Raw genomic sequence first — 22,093 nt, forward strand, 5'->3', positions numbered from 1 at the left:
ATACCGAACTTGGAGTAGAAGTAACACTCCGGCATCTTGGTCATGTCGTACTCGTGGAGAAACTCACACTGGTCTCCCTTCTTACAGAGTCCTCTGAGCCAGTGTTTACACACCACCGTCTTCTCCCCACTGATGTGACGGAACGGACACATCCCACCTGCAGAAACACACACTGGGTCAGTTCATATTCACACACACACTGGGTCAGTTCATATTAACACACACACTGGGTCAGATCATATTAACACACACTGGGTCAGTTCATATTAAACCCACACACTGGGTCAGTTCATATTAAACCCACACACTGGGTCAGTTCATATTAACCCACACACTGGGTCAGTTCATATTCACACACACTGGGTCAGTTCATATTAACCCACACACTGGGTCAGTTCATTTTCACACACACACTGGGTCAGTTCATATTACACACACACACTGGGTCAGTTCATATTAACCCACACACACACTGGGTCAGTTCATATTAACCCACACACTGGGTCAGTTCATATTCACCCACACACTGGGTCAGTTCATATTCACACACACACTGGGTTAGTTCATATTAACCCACCCACACACTGGGTCAGTTCACATTCACACACACACACACACTGGGTCAGTTCATATTCACACACACACTGGGTCAGTTCATATTCACACACACACACACTGGGTCAGTTCATATTAACCCACACACTGGGTCAGTTCATATTAACCCACACTGGGTCAGTTCATATTAACACACACACACACACTGGGTCAGTTCATATTCACACACACACTGGGTCAGTTCATATTAACCCACACGCTGGGTCAGTTCATATTAACACACACACACACACTGGGTCAGTTCATATTCACACACACACACTGGGTCAGTTCATATTCACACACACTGGGTCAGTTCATATTAACACACACTGGGTCAGTTCATATTAACACACACTGGGTCAGTTCATATTCACACACACTGGGTCAGTTCATATTAACACACACACTGGGTCAGTTCATATTCACACACACACTGGGTCAGTTCATATTCACACACACACTGGGTCAGTTCATATTAACCCACACACTGGGTCAGTTCATATTCACACACACACTGGGTCAGTTCCATATTCACACACACACTGGGTCAGTTCATATTAACCCACACACTGGGTCAGTTCATATTCACACACACACACTGGGTCAGTTCATATTAACACACACTGGGTCAGTTCATATTAACCCACACACTGGGTCAGTTCATATTAACACACACTGGGTCAGTTCATATTCCAGCACACACTGGGTCAGTTCATATTAACACACACTGGGTCAGTTCATATTCACACACACTGGGTCAGTTCATATTACCACACACACACACTGGGTCGTTCATATTAACACACGCTGGGTCAGTTCATATTCACACACACTGGGTCAGTTCATATTCACACACACTGGGTCAGTTCATATTCACACACACACACTGGGTCAGTTCATATTAACACACACTGGGTCAGTTCATATTAACACACACTGGGTCAGTTCATATTAACCCACACACTGGGTCAGTTCATATTAACCCACACACTGGGTCAGTTCAGGTTATTCACACACACACTGGGTCAGTTCATATTCACACACACACTGGGTCAGTTCATATCCACAACACACTGGGTCAGTTCATATTCAACCCACACACTGGGTCAGTTCATATTCACACACACCCTGGGTCAGTTCCATATTAACCCACACACTGGGTCAGTTCATATCAACCCACACACTGGGTCAGTTCATATTCACACACTGGGTCAGTTCATATTAACCCACACACTGGGTCAGTTCATATTAACACACACTGGGTCAGTTCATATTAACCCACACACTGGGTCAGTTCATATTAACCCACACACTGGGTCAGTTCTATATTCACACACACACTGGGTCAGTTCATATAACCCACACACACACTGGGTCAGTTCATATTAACCCACACACACACTGGGTCAGTTCATATTAACCCACACACACACTGGGTCAGTTCATATTCACACACACACTGGGTCAGTTCATATTAACCCACACACTGGGTCAGTTCATATTCACACACACACTGGGTCAGTTCATATTCACACACACACTGGGTCAGTTCATATTCACACACACACACTGGGTCAGTTCATATTAACCCACACACTGGGTCAGTTCATATTAACCCACACACTGGGTCAGTTCATATTCACACACACACTGGGTCAGTTCATATTAACCCACACACTGGGTCAGTTCATATTAACCCACACACTGGGTCAGTTCATATTAACACACACACTGGGTCAGTTCATATTAACCCACACTGGGTCAGTTCATAAACCCACACTGGGTCAGTTCATATTAACACACACTGGGTCAGTTCATATTAACCCACACCCTGGGTCAGTTCATATTCACACACCCCTGGGTCAGTTCATATTAACCCACACCCTGGGTCAGTTCATATCCACACACACCCTGGGTCAGTTCATATTCACACACCCCTGGGTCAGTTCATATTAACCCACACACTGGGTCAGTTCATATCCACACACACACTGGGTCAGTTCATATTCACACACACACTGGGTCAGTTCATATTCACACACACACTGGGTCAGTTCATATTCACACACACACTGGGTCAGTTCATATTAACCCACACACTGGGTCAGTTCATATTAACCCACACACTGGGTCAGTTCATATTCACACACGCTGGGTCAGTTCATATTAACACACGCTGGGTCAGTTCATATTCACACACACACTGGGTCAGTTCATATTCACACACACACTGGGTCAGTTCATATTAACCCACACACTGGGTCAGTTCATATTCACACACACACTGGGTCAGTTCATATTCACACACACACTGGGTCAGTTCATATTAACCCACACACTGGGTCAGTTCATATTCACACACACACTGGGTCAGTTCATATTCACACACACACTGGGTCAGTTCATATTAACCCACACACTGGGTCAGTTCATATTAACCCACACACTGGGTCAGTTCATATTAACCCACATACTGGGTCAGTTCATATTCACACACATACTGGGTCAGTTCATATTCACACACACACTGGGTCAGTTCATATAACTCACACACTGGGTCAGTTCATATTAACCCACACACTGGGTCAGTTCATATTAACCCACACACTGGGTCAGTTCATATAACCCACACACTGGGTCAGCTCATATTAACACACACACTGGGTCAGTTCATATTAACACACACTGGGTCAGTTCATATTCACACACACTGGGTCAGTTCATATTAACACACACACTGGGTCAGTTCATATTCACACACACACTGGGTCAGTTCATATTAACCCACACACTGGGTCAGTTCATATTCACACACACACTGGGTCAGTTCATATTAACCCACACACTGGGTCAGTTCATATTAACCCACACACTGGGTCAGTTCATATTCATACACACACACACTGGGTCAGTTCATATTAACCCACACACTGGGTCAGTTCATATTAACCCACATACTGGGTCAGTTCATATTCACACAAACACTGGGTCAGTTCATATTCACACACACACTGGGTCAGTTCATATTAACACACACTGGGTCAGTTCCATACAACCCACACACTGGGTCAGTTCATATTAACCCACACACTGGGTCAGTTCATATTAACCCACACACTGGGTCAGCTCATATTAACACACACACTGGGTCAGTTCATATTAACACACACACTGGGTCAGTTCATATTAACACACATACTGGGTCAGTTCATATTCACACACACACTGGGTCAGTTCATATTCACACACACACTGGGTCAGTTCATATTAACACACACTGGGTCAGTTCATATTAACCTGCACACACTGGGTCAGTTCATATTAACACACACACACGCTGGGTCAGTTCATATTAACCCACACACTGGGTCAGTTCATATTAACACACACACTGGGTCAGTTCATATTAACACACACTGGGTCAGTTCATATTAACACACACACTGGGTCAGTTCATATTAACACACACACTGGGTCAGTTCATATTCACACACACTGGGTCAGTTCATATTCACACACACACTGGGTCAGTTCATATTAACACACATACTGGGTCAGTTCATATTCACACACACACTGGGTCAGTTCATATTAACCCCACACACTGGGTCCAGTTCATATTAACCCACACACTGGGTCAGTTCATATTAACCCACACACTGGGTCAGTTCATATTAACCCACACACTGGGTCAGTTCATATTAACCCACACACTGGGTCAGTTCATATTAACCCACACTGGGTCAATTCATATTCACACACACTGGGTCAGTTCCATATTAACCCACACACTGGGTCAGTTCTTTCACACACACACTGGGTCAGTTCATATTCACACACACACTGGGTCAGTTCATATTAACCCACACACTGGGTCAGTTCATATTAACCCACACACTGGGTCAGTTCATATTAACCCACACACTGGGTCAGTTCATATTAACCCCACACACTGGGTCAGTTCATATTAACCCACACACTGGGTCAGTTCATATTAACCCACACACTGGGTCAGTTCATATTCACACACACTGGGTCAGTTCATATTAACCCACACTGGGTCAATTCATATTCACACACACTGGGTCAGTTCATATTAACCCACACACTGGGCGTCGTTCATTTTCACACACACACTGGGTCAGTTCATATTCACACACACACTGGGTCAGTTCATATTAACCCACACACTGGGTCAGTTCATTTTCACACACACACTGGGTCAGTTCATATTCACACACACACTGGGTCAGTTCATATTCACACACACTGGGTCAGTTCATATTAACCCACACACTGGGTCAGTTCATATTCACACACACACTGGGTCAGTTCATATTAACCCACACACTGGGTCAGTTCATTTTCACACACACACTGGGTCAGTTCATATTCACACACACACTGGGTCAGTTCATATTAACCCACACACACACTGGGTCAGTTCATATTAACCCACACACTGGGTCAGTTCATATTCACCCACACACTGGGTCAGTTCATATTCACACACACACACTGGGTTAGTTCATATTAACCCACCCACACACTGGGTCCAGTTCATATTCACACACACACACACTGGGTCAGTTCATATTAACACACACTGGGTCAGTTCATATTCACAGCACACACACTGGGTCAGTTCATATAACCCACACACTGGGTCAGTTCATATTAACCCACACTGGGTCAGTTCATATTAACACACACACACACTGGGTCAGTTCATATTCACACACACACTGGGTCAGTTCTATATTAACCCACACACACACTGGGTCAGTTCATATTCACACACACACTGGGTCAGTTCATATTAACACACACTGGGTCAGTTCATATTCACACACACTGGGTCAGTTCATATTAACACACACACTGGGTCAGTTCATATTCACACACACACTGGGTCAGTTCATATTCACACACACACTGGGTCAGTTCATATTAACCCACACACTGGGTCAGTTCATATTCACACACACACTGGGTCAGTTCATATTCACACACACACTGGGTCAGTTCATATTAACCCACACACTGGGTCAGTTCATATTCACACACACACACTGGGTCAGTTCATATTAACACACACTGGGTCAGTTCATATTAACCCACACACTGGGTCAGTTCATATTAACCCAAACACTGGGTCAGTTCATATTAACACACACTGGGTCAGTTCATATTAACCCACACACTGGGTCAGTTCATATTAACACACACTGGGTCAGTTCATATTCACACACACTGGGTCAGTTCATATTAACACACACTGGGTCAGTTCATATTCACACACACTGGGTCAGTTCATATTCACACACACACACTGGGTCAGTTCATATTAACACACGCTGGGTCAGTTCATATTCACACACACTGGGTCAGTTCATATTCACACACACACTGGGTCAGTTCATATTCACACACACACACTGGGTCAGTTCATATTAACACACACTGGGTCAGTTCATATTAACACACACTGGGTCAGTTCATATTAACCCACACACTGGGTCAGTTCATATTAACCCACACACTGGGTCAGTTCATATTCACACACACACTGGGTCAGTTCATATTCACACACACACTGGGTCAGTTCATATCCACACACACTGGGTCAGTTCATATTAACCCACACACTGGGTCAGTTCATATTCACACACACCCTGGGTCAGTTCATATTAACCCACACACTGGGTCAGTTCATATTAACCCACACACTGGGTCAGTTCATATTCACACACTGGGTCAGTTCATATTAACCCACACACTGGGTCAGTTCATATTAACACACACTGGGTCAGTTCATATTAACCCACACACTGGGTCAGTTCATATTAACCCACACACTGGGTCAGTTCATATTCACACACACACTGGGTCAGTTCATATTAACCCACACACACACTGGGTCAGTTCATATTAACCCACACACACACTGGGTCAGTTCATATTAACCCACACACACACTGGGTCAGTTCATATTCACACACACACTGGGTCAGTTCATATTAACCCACACACTGGGTCAGTTCATATTCACACACACTGGGTCAGTTCATATTCACACACACACTGGGTCAGTTCATATTCACACACACACACACTGGGTCAGTTCATACAACCCACACACTGGGTCAGTTCATATTAAACCCACACACTGGGTCAGTTCATATTCACACACACACTGGGTCAGTTCATATTAACCCACACACTGGGTCAGTTCATATTAACCCACACACTGGGTCAGTTCATATTAACACACACACTGGGTCAGTTCATATTAACCCACACTGGGTCAGTTCATATTAACCCACACTGGGTCAGTTCATATTAACACACACTGGGTCAGTTCATATTAACCCACACCCTGGGTCAGTTCATATTCACACACCCCCTGGGTCAGTTCATATTAACCCACACCCTGGGTCAGTTCATATCCACACACACCCTGGGTCAGTTCATATTCACACACCCCCTGGGTCAGTTCATATTAACCCACACACTGGGTCAGTTCATATCCACACACACACTGGGTCAGTTCATATTCACACACACACTGGGTCAGTTCATATTCACACACACACTGGGTCAGTTCATATTACACACACACTGGGTCAGTTCATATTAACCCACACACTGGGTCAGTTCATATAACCCACACACTGGGTCAGTTCATATTCACACACGCTGGGTCAGTTCATATTAACACACGCTGGGTCAGTTCATATTAACACACACTGGGTCAGTTCATATTCACACACACACTGGGTCAGTTCATGCTAACCACACACTGGGTCAGTTCATATTCACACACACACTGGGTCAGTTCATATTAACCCACACACTGGGTCAGTTCTATTAACCCAAAACACTGGGTCAGTTCATATTCAGCACACACACTGGGTCAGTTCATATTAACACACACACTGGGTCAGTTCATATTGCCCAACCCACACACTGGGTCAGTTCATATTAACCCACACACTGGGTCAGTTCATATTAACCCACACACTGGGTCAGTTCATATTCACACACACACTGGGTCAGTTCATATTAACCCACACACTGGGTCAGTTCATATTAACCCACACACTGGGTCAGTTCATACTAACCCACACTGGGGACCAGCCTATACACACACACTGGGTCAGCTCATATTAACACACACACTGGGTCAGCTCATATTAACACACACACTGGGTCAGTTCATATTAACACACACACTGGGTCAGTTCATATTCACACACACACTGGGTCAGTTCATATTCACACACACACTGGGTCAGTTCATATTAACCCACACACTGGGTCAGTTCATATTAACCCACACACTGGGTCAGTTCATATTCACACACACACTGGGTCAGTTCATATTAACCCACACACTGGGTCAGTTCATATTAACCCACATACTGGGTCAGTTCATATTCACACAAACACTGGGTCAGTTCATATTCACACACACACTGGGTCAGTTCATATTAACACACACTGGGTCAGTTCATATTAACCCACACACTGGGTCAGTTCATATTAACCCACACACTGGGTCAGTTCATATTAACCCACACACTGGGTCAGCTCATATTAACACACACACTGGGTCAGTTCATATTAACACACACACTGGGTCAGTTCATATTAACACACACACTGGGTCAGTTCATATTAACACACATACTGGGTCAGTTCATATTCACACACACACTGGGTCAGTTCATATTCACACACACACTGGGTCAGTTCATATTAACACACACTGGGTCAGTTCATATTAACCCACACACTGGGTCAGTTCATATTAACACACACACGCTGGGTCAGTTCATATTAACCCCACACACTGGGTCAGTTCATATTAACACACACACTGGGTCAGTTCATATTAACACACACTGGGTCAGTTCATATAACACACACTGGGTCAGTTCATATTAACACACACACTGGGTCAGTTCATATTAACACACACACTGGGTCAGTTCATATTCACACACACACTGGGTCAGTTCATATTAACACACACACTGGGTCAGTTCATATTCACACACACACTGGGTCAGTTCATATTAACCCACACACTGGGTCAGTTCATATTAACCCACACACTGGGTCAGTTCATATTAACCCACACACTGGGTCAGTTCATATTAACCCACACACTGGGTCAGTTCATATTAACCCACACACTGGGTCAGTTCATATTCACACACACTGGGTCAGTTCATATTAACCCACACTGGGTCAATTCATATTCACACACACTGGGTCAGTTCATATTAACCCACACACTGGGTCAGTTCATATTAACCCACACACTGGGTCAGTTCATTTTCACACACACACTGGGTCAGTTCATATTCACACACACACTGGGTCAGTTCATATTAACCCACACACTGGGTCAGTTCATATTAACCCACACACTGGGTCAGTTCATATTAACCCACACACTGGGTCAGTTCATATTAACCCACACACTGGGTCAGTTCATATTAACCCACACACTGGGTCAGTTCATATTAACCCACACACTGGGTCAGTTCATATTCACACACACTGGGTCAGTTCATATTAACCCACACTGGGTCAATTCATATTCACACACACTGGGTCAGTTCAAATTAACCCACACACTGGGTCAGTTCATTTTCACACACACACTGGGTCAGTTCATATTCACACACACACTGGGTCAGTTCATATTAACCCACACACTGGGTCAGTTCATTTTCACACACACACTGGGTCAGTTCATATTCACACACACACACTGGGTCAGTTCATATTAACCCACACACTGGGTCAGTTCATATTCACACACACACTGGGTCAGTTCATATTAACCCACACACTGGGTCAGTTCATATTAACCCACACACTGGGTCAGTTCATATTCACACACACACTGGGTCAGTTCATATTAACACACACTGGGTCAGTTCATATTAACACACACTGGGTCAGTTCATATTAACACACACGCTGGGTCAGTTCATATTAACACACACGCTGGGTCAGTTCATATTCACACACACTGGGTCAGTTCATATTAACCCACACACTGGGTCAGTTCATTTTCACACACACACTGGGTCAGTTCATATTAACCCACACACTGGGTCAGTTCATTTTCACACACACACACTGGGTCAGTTCATATTCACACACACACTGGGTCAGTTCATATTAACCCACACACACACACTGGGTCAGTTCATATTAACCCACACACTGGGTCAGTTCATATTCACACACACACTGGGTTAGTTCATGATAACCCACCCACACACTGGGTCAGTTCATATTCACACACACACACACTGGGTCAGTTCCATATTAACACACACTGGGTCAGTTCATATTCACACACACACACTGGGTCAGTTCATATTCACACACACACACACTGGGTCAGTTCATATTAACACACACACACACTGGGTCAGTTCATATTAACACACACTGGGTCAGTTCATATTAACACACTGGGTCAGTTCTATCACACACACACTGGGTCAGTTCATATTAACCCACACACTGGGTCAGTTCATATTAACCCACACACTGGGTCAGTTCATATTAACCCACACCTGGGTCAGTTCATATCCACACACCCCCTGGGTCAGTTCATATTCACACACCCCCTGGGTCAGTTCATATTAACCCACACACTGGGTCAGTTCATATCCACACACACACTGGGTCAGTTCATATTCACACACACACTGGGTCAGTTCATATTCACACACCCCCTGGGTCAGTTCATATTAACCCACACCCTGGGTCAGTTCATATCCACACACACCCTGGGTCAGTTCATATTCACACACCCCCTGGGTCAGTTCATATTAACCCACACACTGGGTCAGTTCATATCCACACACACACTGGGTCAGTTCATATTCACACACACACTGGGTCAGTTCATATTCACACACACACTGGGTCAGTTCATATTCACACACACACTGGGTCAGTTCATATTAACCCACACACTGGGTCAGTTCATATTAACCCACACACTGGGTCAGTTCATATTCACACACGCTGGGTCAGTTCATATTAACACACGCTGGGTCAGTTCATATTAACACACACTGGGTCAGTTCATATTCACACACACACTGGGTCAGTTCATATTAACCCACACACTGGGTCAGTTCATATTCACACACACACTGGGTCAGTTCATATTAACCCACACACTGGGTCAGTTCATATTAACCCACACACTGGGTCAGTTCATATTAACCCACACACTGGGTCAGCTCATATTAACACACACACTGGGTCAGTTCATATTAACACACACACTGGGTCAGTTCATATTAACACACACACTGGGTCAGTTCATATTAACACACACACTGGGTCAGTTCATATTCACACACACACTGGGTCAGTTCATATTCACACACACACTGGGTCAGTTCATATTAACCCACACACTGGGTCAGTTCATATTAACCCACACACTGGGTCAGTTCATATTCACACACACACACTGGGTCAGTTCATATTAACCCACACACTGGGTCAGTTCATATTAACCCACATACTGGGTCAGTTCATATTCACACAAACACTGGGTCAGTTCATATTCACACACACACTGGGTCAGTTCATATTAACACACACTGGGTCAGTTCATATTAACCCACACACTGGGTCAGTTCATATTAACCCACACACTGGGTCAGTTCATATCAACACACACTGGGTCAGCTCATATTAACACACACACTGGGTCAGTTCATATTAACACACACACTGGGTCAGTTCATATTAACACACACACTGGGTCAGTTCATATTAACACACATACTGGGTCAGTTCATATTCACACACACACTGGGTCAGTTCATATTCACACACACACTGGGTCAGTTCATATTAACACACACTGGGTCAGTTCATATTAACCCACACACTGGGTCAGTTCATATTAACACACACACACGCTGGGTCAGTTCATATTAACCCACACACTGGGTCAGTTCATATTAACACACACACTGGGTCAGTTCATATTAACACACACTGGGTCAGTTCATATTAACACACACACTGGGTCAGTTCATATTAACACACACACTGGGTCAGTTCATATTCACACACACTGGGTCAGTTCATATTCACACACACACTGGGTCAGTTCATATTAACACACATACTGGGTCAGTTCATATTCACACACACACACTGGGTCAGTTCATATTAACCCACACACTGGGTCAGTTCATATTAACCCACACACTGGGTCAGTTCATATTAACCCACACACTGGGTCAGTTCATATTAACCCACACACTGGGTCAGTTCATATTAACCCACACACTGGGTCAGTTCATATTAACCCACACACTGGGTCAGTTCATATTACACACACTGGGTCAGTTCATATTAAACCCACACTGGGTCAATTCATATTCACACACACTGGGTCAGTTCATATTAACCCACACACTGGGTCAGTTCATATTAACCCACACACTGGGTCAGTTCATTTTCACACACACACTGGGTCAGTTCATATTCACACACACACTGGGTCAGTTCATATTAACCCACACACTGGGTCAGTTCATATTAACCCACACACTGGGTCAGTTCATATTAACCCACACACTGGGTCAGTTCATATTAACCCACACACTGGGTCAGTTCATATTAACCCACACACTGGGTCAGTTCATATTAACCCACACACTGGGTCAGTTCATATTCACACACACTGGGTCAGTTCATATTAACCCACACTGGGTCAATTCATATTCACACACACTGGGTCAGTTCAAATTAACCCACACACTGGGTCAGTTCATTTTCACACACACACTGGGTCAGTTCATATTCACACACACACTGGGTCAGTTCATATTAACCCACACACTGGGTCAGTTCATTTTCACACACACACTGGGTCAGTTCATATTCACACACACACTGGGTCAGTTCATATTAACCCACACACTGGGTCAGTTCATATTCACACACACACTGGGTCAGTTCATATTAACCCACACACTGGGTCAGTTCATATTAACCCACACACTGGGTCAGTTCATATTCACACACACACTGGGTCAGTTCATATTAACACACACTGGGTCAGTTCATATTAACACACACTGGGTCAGTTCATATTAACACACACGCTGGGTCAGTTCATATTAACACACACGCTGGGTCAGTTCATATTCACACACACTGGGTCAGTTCATATTAACCCACACACTGGGTCAGTTCATTTTCACACACACACTGGGTCAGTTCATATTAACCCACACACTGGGTCAGTTCATTTTCACACACACACACTGGGTCAGTTCATATTCACACACACACTGGGTCAGTTCATATTAACCCACACACACACACTGGGTCAGTTCATATTAACCCACACACTGGGTCAGTTCATATTCACACACACACTGGGTTAGTTCATATTAACCCACCCACACACTGGGTCAGTTCATATTCACACACACACACACTGGGTCAGTTCATATTAACACACACTGGGTCAGTTCATATTCACACACACACACTGGGTCAGTTCATATTCACACACACACACACTGGGTCAGTTCATATTAACACACACACACACTGGGTCAGTTCATATTAACACACACTGGGTCAGTTCATATTAACACACACTGGGTCAGTTCATATTCACACACACACTGGGTCAGTTCATATTAACCCACACACTGGGTCAGTTCATATTAACCCACACACTGGGTCAGTTCATATTAACCCACACTGGGTCAGTTCATATTAACACACACACACTGGGTCAGTTCATATTCACACACACACTGGGTCAGTTCATATTAACCCACACGCTGGGTCAGTTCATATTAACACACACACACACACACTGGGTCAGTTCATATTCACACACACACTGGGTCAGTTCATATTCACACACACTGGGTCAGTTCATATTAACACACACTGGATCAGTTCATATTAACACACACTGGGTCAGTTCATATTCACACACACTGGGTCAGTTCATATTAACACACACACTGGGTCAGTTCATATTCACACACACACACTGGGTCAGTTCATATTAACCCACACACTGGGTCAGTTCATATTCACACACACACTGGGTCAGTTCATATTCACACACACACTGGGTCAGTTCATATTCACACACACACTGGGTCAGTTCATATTAACACACACACTGGGTCAGTTCATATTCACACACACACACACACTGGGTCAGTTCATATTAACACACACACTGGGTCAGTTCATATTAACCCACACACTGGGTCAGTTCATATTAACCCACACTGGGTCAGTTCATATTAACCCACACACTGGGTCAGTTCATATTAACACACACTGGGTCAGTTCATATTCACACACACTGGGTCAGTTCATATTAACACACACTGGGTCAGTTCATATTCACACACACTGGGTCAGTTCATATTAACACACACTGGGTCAGTTCATATTCACACACACTGGGTCAGTTCATATTCACACACACACACACTGGGTCAGTTCATATTAACACACACTGGGTCAGTTCATATTCACACACACACTGGGTCAGTTCATATTCACACACACACACTGGGTCAGTTCATATTAACACACACTGGGTCAGTTCATATTAACACACACTGGGTCAGTTCATATTCACACACACTGGGTCAGTTCATATTCACACACACACTGGGTCAGTTCATATTAACACACACTGGGTCAGTTCATATTCACACACACACTGGGTCAGTTCATATTCACACACACTGGGTCAGTTCATATTAACCCACACACTGGGTCAGTTCATTTTCACACACACACACTGGGTCAGTTCATATTAACCCACACACTGGGTCAGTTCATTTTCACACACACACTGGGTCAGTTCATATTCACACACACACTGGGTCAGTTCATATTAACCCACACACACACTGGGTCAGTTCATATTAACCCACACACTGGGTCAGTTCATATTCACCCACACACTGGGTCAGTTCATATTCACACACACACTGGGTTAGTTCATATTAACCCACCCACACACTGGGTCAGTTCATATTCACACACACACACACTGGGTCAGTTCATATTCACACACACACTGGGTCAGTTCATATTCACACACACACACTGGGTCAGTTCATATTAACCCACACACTGGGTCAGTTCATATTAACCCACACTGGGTCAGTTCATATTAACACACACACACTGGGTCAGTTCATATTAACCCACACACTGGGTCAGTTCATATTAACACACACACACACACACTGGGTCAGTTCATATTCACACACACACACTGGGTCAGTTCATATTCACACACACTGGGTTAGTTCATATTAACCCACCCACACACTGGGTCAGTTCATATTCACACACACACTGGGTCAGTTCATATTCACACACACACACTGGGTCAGTTCATATTAACCCACACACTGGGTCAGTTCATATTAACACACACACACTGGGTCAGTTCATATTCACACACACACTGGGTCAGTTCATATTAACCCACACGCTGGGTCAGTTCATATTAACACACACACACACACACTGGGTCAGTTCATATTCACACACACACACTGGGTCAGTTCATATTCACACACACACTGGGTCAGTTCATATTCACACACACACTGGGTCAGTTCATATTAACCCACACACTGGGTCAGTTCATATTCACACACACACTGGGTCAGTTCATATTAACACACACACTGGGTCAGTTCATATTAACCCACACACTGGGTCAGTTCATATTAACCCACACTGGGTCAGTTCATATTAACCCACACACTGGGTCAGTTCATATTAACTCCACACACTGGGTCAGTTCATATTAACACACACTGGGTCAGTTCATATTAACACACACTGGGTCAGTTCATATTCACACACACTGGGTCAGTTCATATTCACACACACACACACACTGGGTCAGTTCATATTACACACACACTGGGTCAGTTCATATTCATACACACACTGGGTCAGTTCATATTCACACACACACACTGGGTCAGTTCATATTAACACACACTGGGTCAGTTCATATTAACACACACTGGGTCAGTTCATATTCACACACACTGGGTCAGTTCATATTACACACACACTGGGTCAGTTCCATATTCACACACACACTGGGTCAGTTCATATTCCACACACACACTGGGTCAGTTCATATTCACACACACTGGGTCAGTTCATATTAACCCACACACTGGGTCAGTTCATTTTCACACACACACACACTGGGTCAGTTCATATTAACCGCACACACTGGGTCAGTTCATTTTCACACACACACTGGGTCAATTCATATTCACACACACACTGGGTCAGTTCATATTAACCCACACACACACTGGGTCAGTTCATATTAACCCACACACTGGGTCAGTTCATATTCACCCACACACTGGGTCAGTTCATATTCACACACACACTGGGTTAGTTCATATTAACCCACCCACACACTGGGTCAGTTCATATTCACACACACACACACTGGGTCAGTTCATATTCACACACACACTGGGTCAGTTCATATTCACACACACACACTGGGTCAGTTCATATTAACCCACACACTGGGTCAGTTCATATTAACCCACACTGGGTCAGTTCATATTAACACACACACACTGGGTCAGTTCATATTCACACACACACTGGGTCAGTTCATATTAACCCACACGCTGGGTCAGTTCATATTAACACACACACACACACACACTGGGTCAGTTCATATTCACACACACACACTGGGTCAGTTCATATTCACACACACTGGGTTAGTTCATATTAACCCACCCACACACTGGGTCAGTTCATATTCACACACACACACACACTGGGTCAGTTCATATTAACACACACTGGGTCAGTTCATATTCACACACACACTGGGTCAGTTCATATTCACACACACACACTGGGTCAGTTCATATTAACACACACTGGGTCAGTTCATATTAACACACACTGGGTCAGTTCATATTAACACACACTGGGTCAGTTCATATTCACACACACACTGGGTCAGTTCATATTAACCCACACACTGGGTCAGTTCATATTAACCCACACTGGGTCAGTTCATATTAACACACACACACTGGGTCAGTTCATATTCACACACACTGGGTCAGTTCATATTAACCCACACGCTGGGTCAGTTCATATTAACACACACACACACACTGGGTCAGTTCATATTCACACACACACTGGGTCAGTTCATATTCACACACACTGGGTCAGTTCATATTAACACACACTGGGTCAGTTCATATTCACACACACACTGGGTCAGTTCATATTAACACACACTGGGTCAGTTCATATTCACACACACACTGGGTTAGTTCATATTAACACACACACTGGGTCAGTTCATATTCACACACACACACTGGGTCAGTTCATATTAACCCACACACTGGGTCAGTTCATATTCACACACACACTGGGTCAGTTCATATTCACACACACACTGGGTCAGTTCATATTAACCCACACACTGGGTCAGTTCATATTAACACACACTGGGTCAGTTCATATTAACCCACACACTGGGTCAGTTCATATTAACCCACACACTGGGTCAGTTCATATTAACCCACACACTGGGTCAGTTCATATTAACACACACTGGGTCAGTTCATATTAACACACACTGGGTCAGTTCATATTCACACACACTGGGTCAGTTCATATTAACACACACTGGGTCAGTTCATATTCACACACACTGGGTCAGTCCATATTCACACACACACACTGGGTCAGTTCATATTAACACACGCTGGGTCAGTTCATATTCACACACACTGGGTCAGTTCATATTCACACACACACTGGGTCAGTTCATATTCACACACACACACTGGGTCAGTTCATATTAACACACACTGGGTCAGTTCATATTAACACACACTGGGTCAGTTCATATTAACACACACTGGGTCAGTTCATATTCACACACACACTGGGTCAGTTCATATTCACACACACACTGGGTCAGTTCATATTCACACACACACTGGGTCAGTTCATATTCACACACACACTGGGTCAGTTCATATTAACACACACTGGGTCAGTTCATATTCACACACACACTGGGTCAGTTCATATTCACACACACACTGGGTCAGTTCATATTCACACACACACTGGGTCAGTTCATATTAACCCACACTGGGTCAGTTCATATTAACCCACACTGGGTCAGTTCATATTAACCCACACTGGGTCAGTTCATATTAACCCACACTGGGTCAGTTCATATTAACACACACTGGGTCAGTTCATATTAACACACTGGGTCAGTCTATAATATACAGTTGAAGTCAGAAGTTTACATACACTTAGGTTGGAGTCATTAAAACTTGTTTTTCAACCACTCCACAAATTTCTTTTTAACAAACTATAGTTTTGGCAAGTCCCATAGGACATCTACTTTGTGCATGACAAGTAATTTTTCCAACAATTGTTTACAGACAGATTATTTCACTTATAATTCACTGTATCACAATTCCAGTGGGTCAGAAGTTTACATACACTAAGTTGACTGTGCCTTTAAACAGCTTGGAAAATTCCAGAAAATGATGTCATGGCTTTAGAAGCTTCTGATAGGCTAATTGACATCATTTGAGTCAATTGAGGTGTACCTGTGGATGTATTTCAAGGCCTACCTTCAAACTCAGTGCCTCTTTGCTTGACATCATGGGAAAATCAAAAGAAATCAGCCAAGACCTCAGAAAATAAATTGTAGACCTCCACAAGTCTGGTTCATCCTTGGGAGCAATTTCCAAACGCCTGAAGGTACCATGTTCATCTGTACAAGCAATAGTACGCAAGTATAAACACCATGGGACCACGCAGCCGTCATACCGCTCAGGAAGGAGATGCGTTCTGTCTCCAAGAGATGAACGTACTTTGGTGCGAAAAGTGCAAATCAATCCCAGAACAACAGCAAAGGACCTTGTGAAGATGCTGAAGGAAACAGGTACAAAAGTATCTATATCTACAGTAAAACGAGTCCTATATATATATTTTTTGTCATTTAGCAGACGCTCTTATCCAGAGCGACTTACAGTTAGTGCATACATTATTTTTATTTATTTTTCATGCCCCCCATGGGAATCGAACCCACAACCCTGCCGTTGCAAACACCATGCTCTACCAACTGAGCTACATCCCTGCCGGCCATTCCCTCCCCTACCCTGGACGACTTGTGCGCCGCCACATGGGTCTCCCGGTCGCGGCCGGCTACGACAGAGCCTGGATACGAACCAGGATCTCTAGTGGCACAGCTAGCACTGCGATGCAGTGCCTTAGACCACTGCGCCACTCGACATAACCTGAAAGGCCGCTCAGCAAGGAAGAAGCCACTGCTCCAAAACCGCCATAAAAAAGCCAGACTACGGTTTGCAACTGCACACGGGGACAAAGATCGTACTTTTTGGAGAAATGTCCTCTGGTCTGATGAAACAAAAATAGAACTGTTTGGCCATAATGACCATTGTTATGTTTGGAGGAAAAAGGGGTTGGCTTGCAAGGCGAAGAACACCATCCCAACCGTGAAGCACGGGGGTGGCAGCATCGTGCTGTGGGGGTGCTTTGCTGCAGGACGGACTGGTGCACTTCACAAAATAGACGGCATCATGAGGAAGGAAAATTGTGGATATATTGAAGCAACATCTCAAGACATCAGTCAGGAAGTTAAAGCTTGGTCACAAATGGGTCTTCCAAATGGACAATGACCCCAAGCATACTTCCAAAGTTGTGGCAAAATGGCTTATGGACAACAAAGTCAAGGTATTGGAGTGGCCATCACAAAGCCCTGACCTCAATCCTATAGAAAATATGTGGGCAGAACTGAAAAAGCGTGTGCGAGCAAGGAGGCCTACAAACCTGACTCAGTTACACCATCTCTGTCAGGAGGAATGGGCCAAAATTCACCCAACTTATTGTAGGAAGCTTGTGGAAGGCTACCCGAAACGTTTGACCCAAGTTAAACAATTTAAAAGGCAATGCTACCAAATACTAATTGAGTGTATGTAAACTTCTGACCCACTGGGAATGTGATGAAAGAAATAAAAGCTGAAATAAATCATTCTCTCTACTATTATTCTGACATTTCACATTCTTGAAAATAAAGTGGTGATCCTAACTGACCGAAGACAGGGAATTTTTACTAGGATTAAATGTCAGGAATAGTGAAAAACTGAGTTTAAATGTATTTGTTTAAGGTGTATGTAAACTTCCAACTTCAACTGTGTGTGTATATATATATATATATATATATATATATATATATATATATATACACACACACACACGAGAGTAATATATATATATATATGACGGACCCAGTGTGTATATATATTATAGACTGACTCAGTGTGTGTGATATATATACACACACACATTGGTCAGTATAACACACACACACACACACACACACACACATTGGTCAGTATAACACACACACACACACACACACACACACACACACATTGGTCAGTATAAACACACACACACACACACACACACACACACACACACACACATTGGTCAGTATAAACACACACACACACACACACACACACACATTGGTCAGTATAACACACACACACACACACACACACACACACACACATTGGTCAGTATAACACACACACACTTGTGTAGGAGGCTGTAGTAGTCACATACAGAGAACTCATCACCGGTGATACTCTTACCTTTGAGACAGGCTGCTCTCATGAAGAACTCACACACTGCAGCCCCGGACTCTGCACAAACACAACCACAGGGCAAGGAGTTACAATACAATACAATACAATACATAGCCCTAATACACCGCAGCCCCGGACTCTGCACAAACACAACCACAGGGCAAGGAGTTACAATACAATACAATACAATACAATACAATACATAGCTCTAATACACCGCAGCCCCGGACTCTGCACACACAAAAACACCCAACTATGAAATCAGTTTAGAAGTTAGCTAGCTAGCTAAACTAACTAGCCAAGTTAGCTTAGCTACCTTGCTAAAACTACAATACCTAGCTATCGTTCGCTAACTGGCTAGTAAGTAGCGGCTACTTACTGTCCATCCCGGGGAAGGGGAGAGGCTGCGCCCCCAGTTGCTGCTCCACAGCTATCTCTAGGTCGAACTTGATGTGGTCCACGGTGGCTATCAGGTCCTGCATGTTGGCGGTCTCACTACGCTCCGACCAGACAGAAACAAGCTAGCTAGCCTAGCTTAGCTTAGCTAGCAGTCTTAACGGCAGTTGGCGATCAGCTAACCTGCGGAAATCTAGCTGGGTAGCTAATAAATCAACGATTAAGAGGCGTGGGCGCTAGATTGCTTGGCTAGCTGACTGTATATTTGAATGTGTAGAAAATCAACTGTGGAAAAGTTCGTTAACTAAGACAAGTCAGTTTGTCTTGTTGATCTGCCATCTTGTTTCTCCTGCCTCCAGAACGCGCGCTGGTTGAACCCCAACCTTTGACCTGGGGTTAAAAGCCCGAGTAATCGATAATAATATAATAATGATAATATGCAATTTAGCAGACGCTTTTATCCAAAGCGACTTACAGTCATGTGTGCATACATTTTTACGTATGGGTGGTCCCGGGAATCGAACCCACTACCCTGGCGTTACAAGCGCCATGCTCTACCAATTGAGCTACAGAGGACCATCATCGATCTATGAGAGTGTCTGGATTTGAACTTGCCAGAAGATGCCGACCCTACCATTATGCTTGTTTACACAGAGCTGCACTGGTGTCAGAATGCAATCATTGGTTACATTAAGACACCATGGAGCGGGCTTGAGATATGGGTTGGAAAAGGTAACTCAATGGGATATGCCACCATACTCCAAATGTTACCATTATTCACACTGCTCGTTTTCCAGGAAAACTGCCCTTTTCGTCCTCATGTTAGCTAGCAAGTAGCCACCGCAGCCATTTTGAAAAGGCAGTATCAGCTCTTTTGTTGTTCAACACAACATCCATAATGGCTGCTGTGAATACTGCTAGCTAGCATGAGGACGAAAAGGGCAGTTTTCCGGGAAAATTAGCAGCTGGTAGAGCACGGCGCTTGTAACGCCAAGGCAGTGGGTTCGATCCCCGGGACCACCCATACACAAAAATGTATGCACGCATGACTGTAAGTCGCTTTGGATAAAAGCGTCTGCTAAATGGCATATTATATTATTATATTATTATTATAATCTTCTCAATGGAGCAGTGTGGATAAAGGTAACATATGGAGTGCAGTGGTATGTCCCGTCCCTGCATTGAGGTACGTTTTTCTACCCTTATCTTGCGCTGGCTCCACGGAAAAGATCAATAGGCAGGACTCTCTTACAATTAAAATGTTTTTAATGTTCTTTTTACTATTTTACCCACAAGCCAGCCAGACCTTC

At 43.9% G+C, this 22,093-nt stretch overlaps 1 protein-coding gene across 1 annotated transcript in view; it reads right to left on the minus strand.

Annotated features, from left to right (window-relative positions):
- The window catches only part of LOC123488414 (cleavage and polyadenylation specificity factor subunit 4-like), a gene marked incomplete at its 3' end in the record, with an annotated part of 22,840 nt that extends 1,667 nt beyond the window's left edge, over positions 1 to 21,173 (minus strand). Inside the window, 3 exon segments of the mRNA XM_045219332.1 lie at positions 5 to 157; positions 20,394 to 20,444; positions 20,767 to 21,173. Of these exon segments, the coding sequence (XP_045075267.1) occupies positions 5 to 157; positions 20,394 to 20,444; positions 20,767 to 20,869 (307 nt within the window).
- Positions 21,174 to 22,093: the final 920 nt, after the last annotated feature.

Source organism: Coregonus clupeaformis, unplaced genomic scaffold (genome assembly GCF_020615455.1).
Source record: "Coregonus clupeaformis isolate EN_2021a unplaced genomic scaffold, ASM2061545v1 scaf2281, whole genome shotgun sequence".
Classification (NCBI taxonomy): Eukaryota; Metazoa; Chordata; class Actinopteri; order Salmoniformes; family Salmonidae; genus Coregonus; species Coregonus clupeaformis.